Below are 1708 nucleotides of genomic sequence, written 5' to 3'. Positions count from 1 at the left end.
AATTATGTTCTGAACCGGCACCACTTTTAGGAAGAATGCATATCGGTATATAGGGTAACAATAAACCTCGAAAACTGGATATTTAGTGTGACTAAACGTTCAAACTTTCCATTGTTGTAGAAGGCACATGCTCTGGGAGACAATGTACAGGACAGGTATTTACTGTGACTGTGTATGAAGCACTGGCCACAAGGTTATTAACACTTTATCACCAGATGAGGCATATACTCAATAGTTTCGATAAGTTCTTTACTGTTAAGGATATGCGATATTCAACCTGTTTTGATATTGTAGCGGAATTCTCCTTAAACCGTTGGTGATACGCGTACCCTGTCCCTTTCTATGTCTATTAACGATTTGGTATCCGGCATTCGTATAAAAACTAAACTATCGAGTTTCTTCGAGATTGTCTTGAGTGCTTCTTGTGTCTTCGCTGCCCGTTTCCTCACTGACTCTGGAAATGACGCCATAGCTGCCTTCTTTAGGACCCGGTTGTGACTAAGGTAGACAACTGGCTTGATACAATAAGATATGTCGGACAATAACACGACGAGAGAGAACCAGCCACCCCAAACAGTACCCTCGTCATTATCCAAGTATAACAGCACCACATACGGCAGCCACAAACCCAACACCACCAAAAACATCAGAATGTAACTGACGGTTAGAGTTATGTCCCTTTCTTCTGCGGATGATTGGTAAACATTGAACATCACTTTGACTTTTGATAGTTTGGTTTTATCTCTGTTTATACCACTTGATAATATTTCTATTTTTGTGTCATTTACAGTTCTGGGTGTCATTGGTTGACTTACTTTACTACTAACATCATCTTCTCTATCCGGTGTGACGTCAGTAGACGCGTCATCATGTGACATATGGTGTATAGGCTCGGATACAGTTCTATAATCCCTGCTTGTTACGGATTTACCCTCTTGAATTAGTACCGATTCTGTAGCAGTATGGGAAATACCCTGTGTGGACCCCTCAATTATTTCGCTCACACTTAAATCATTTCGTTCAGAAGAATGCCGTTTAGGTGATGATGCAGCTGAATTTTCATCTGCTGTCTTGGTCAGTTTCATATTGATATTTTCGACTTGTTTATTCAATTTTGACAAGGACAAAACAATTTGTCGCTTGCGAGTATATGTGAAAATTCCACAAAGGCATACAATGGTAGACGGGATGTATATTCCAAACACAAAGAGTAGGTGCATGTGGATATGGTTATCGTCGTGGATAACACATCGTTGTTGGAGCGGGATGTAGTCTGCCTCTCCGTAACCGGTCAGCGGAAGTGCGGATACACCGACACACACTAACCACACGGCAATTACAATGATGACACCGTGTCGATTTTTTTCAAAACCATTTTCGTGGATTGCCGGTTTCCATAGTTTAATTGTCCTTTCACAGCAAAGGATAGTCATGAAGGCGAACGATCCAAGCCAACATATCGTCACACACAGTCCATTTATCAGACATACTCCATCCGGAAATATAACAGAGTCATTGAACGCGGATACACTTCCAGGCAAAATTATAAATATATACGAAACAAAATCTATAATAATCAACTGAACAAAAATGGGTTTACTCGTCATAGTCTGGTGATTGTTTGAAGAGAGTACACGAATAACTAAGATATTAAGCACCATCCCAACCAAGAATATAATCGACATGGCTGCGCCTGCTATGTTGTCCA

General features: G+C 40.6%; 1 protein-coding gene across 1 annotated transcript; it reads right to left on the bottom strand.

Annotated features, from left to right (window-relative positions):
* Positions 1-305: 305 nt before the first annotated feature.
* LOC117329988 lies at positions 306-1433 on the bottom strand. Its single transcript, XM_033888221.1, has one exon. It carries the CDS (start codon positions 1431-1433, stop codon positions 306-308), a length of 1128 nt encoding a protein of 375 aa, XP_033744112.1.
* Positions 1434-1708: the final 275 nt, after the last annotated feature.

Source organism: Pecten maximus, chromosome 6 (assembly GCF_902652985.1).
Source record: "Pecten maximus chromosome 6, xPecMax1.1, whole genome shotgun sequence".
Lineage (NCBI taxonomy): Eukaryota > Metazoa > Mollusca > Bivalvia > Pectinida > Pectinidae > Pecten > Pecten maximus.
Note: the sequence above shows the minus strand (reverse complement) of the source record. Positions and strands in the feature narration are given on the sequence as shown.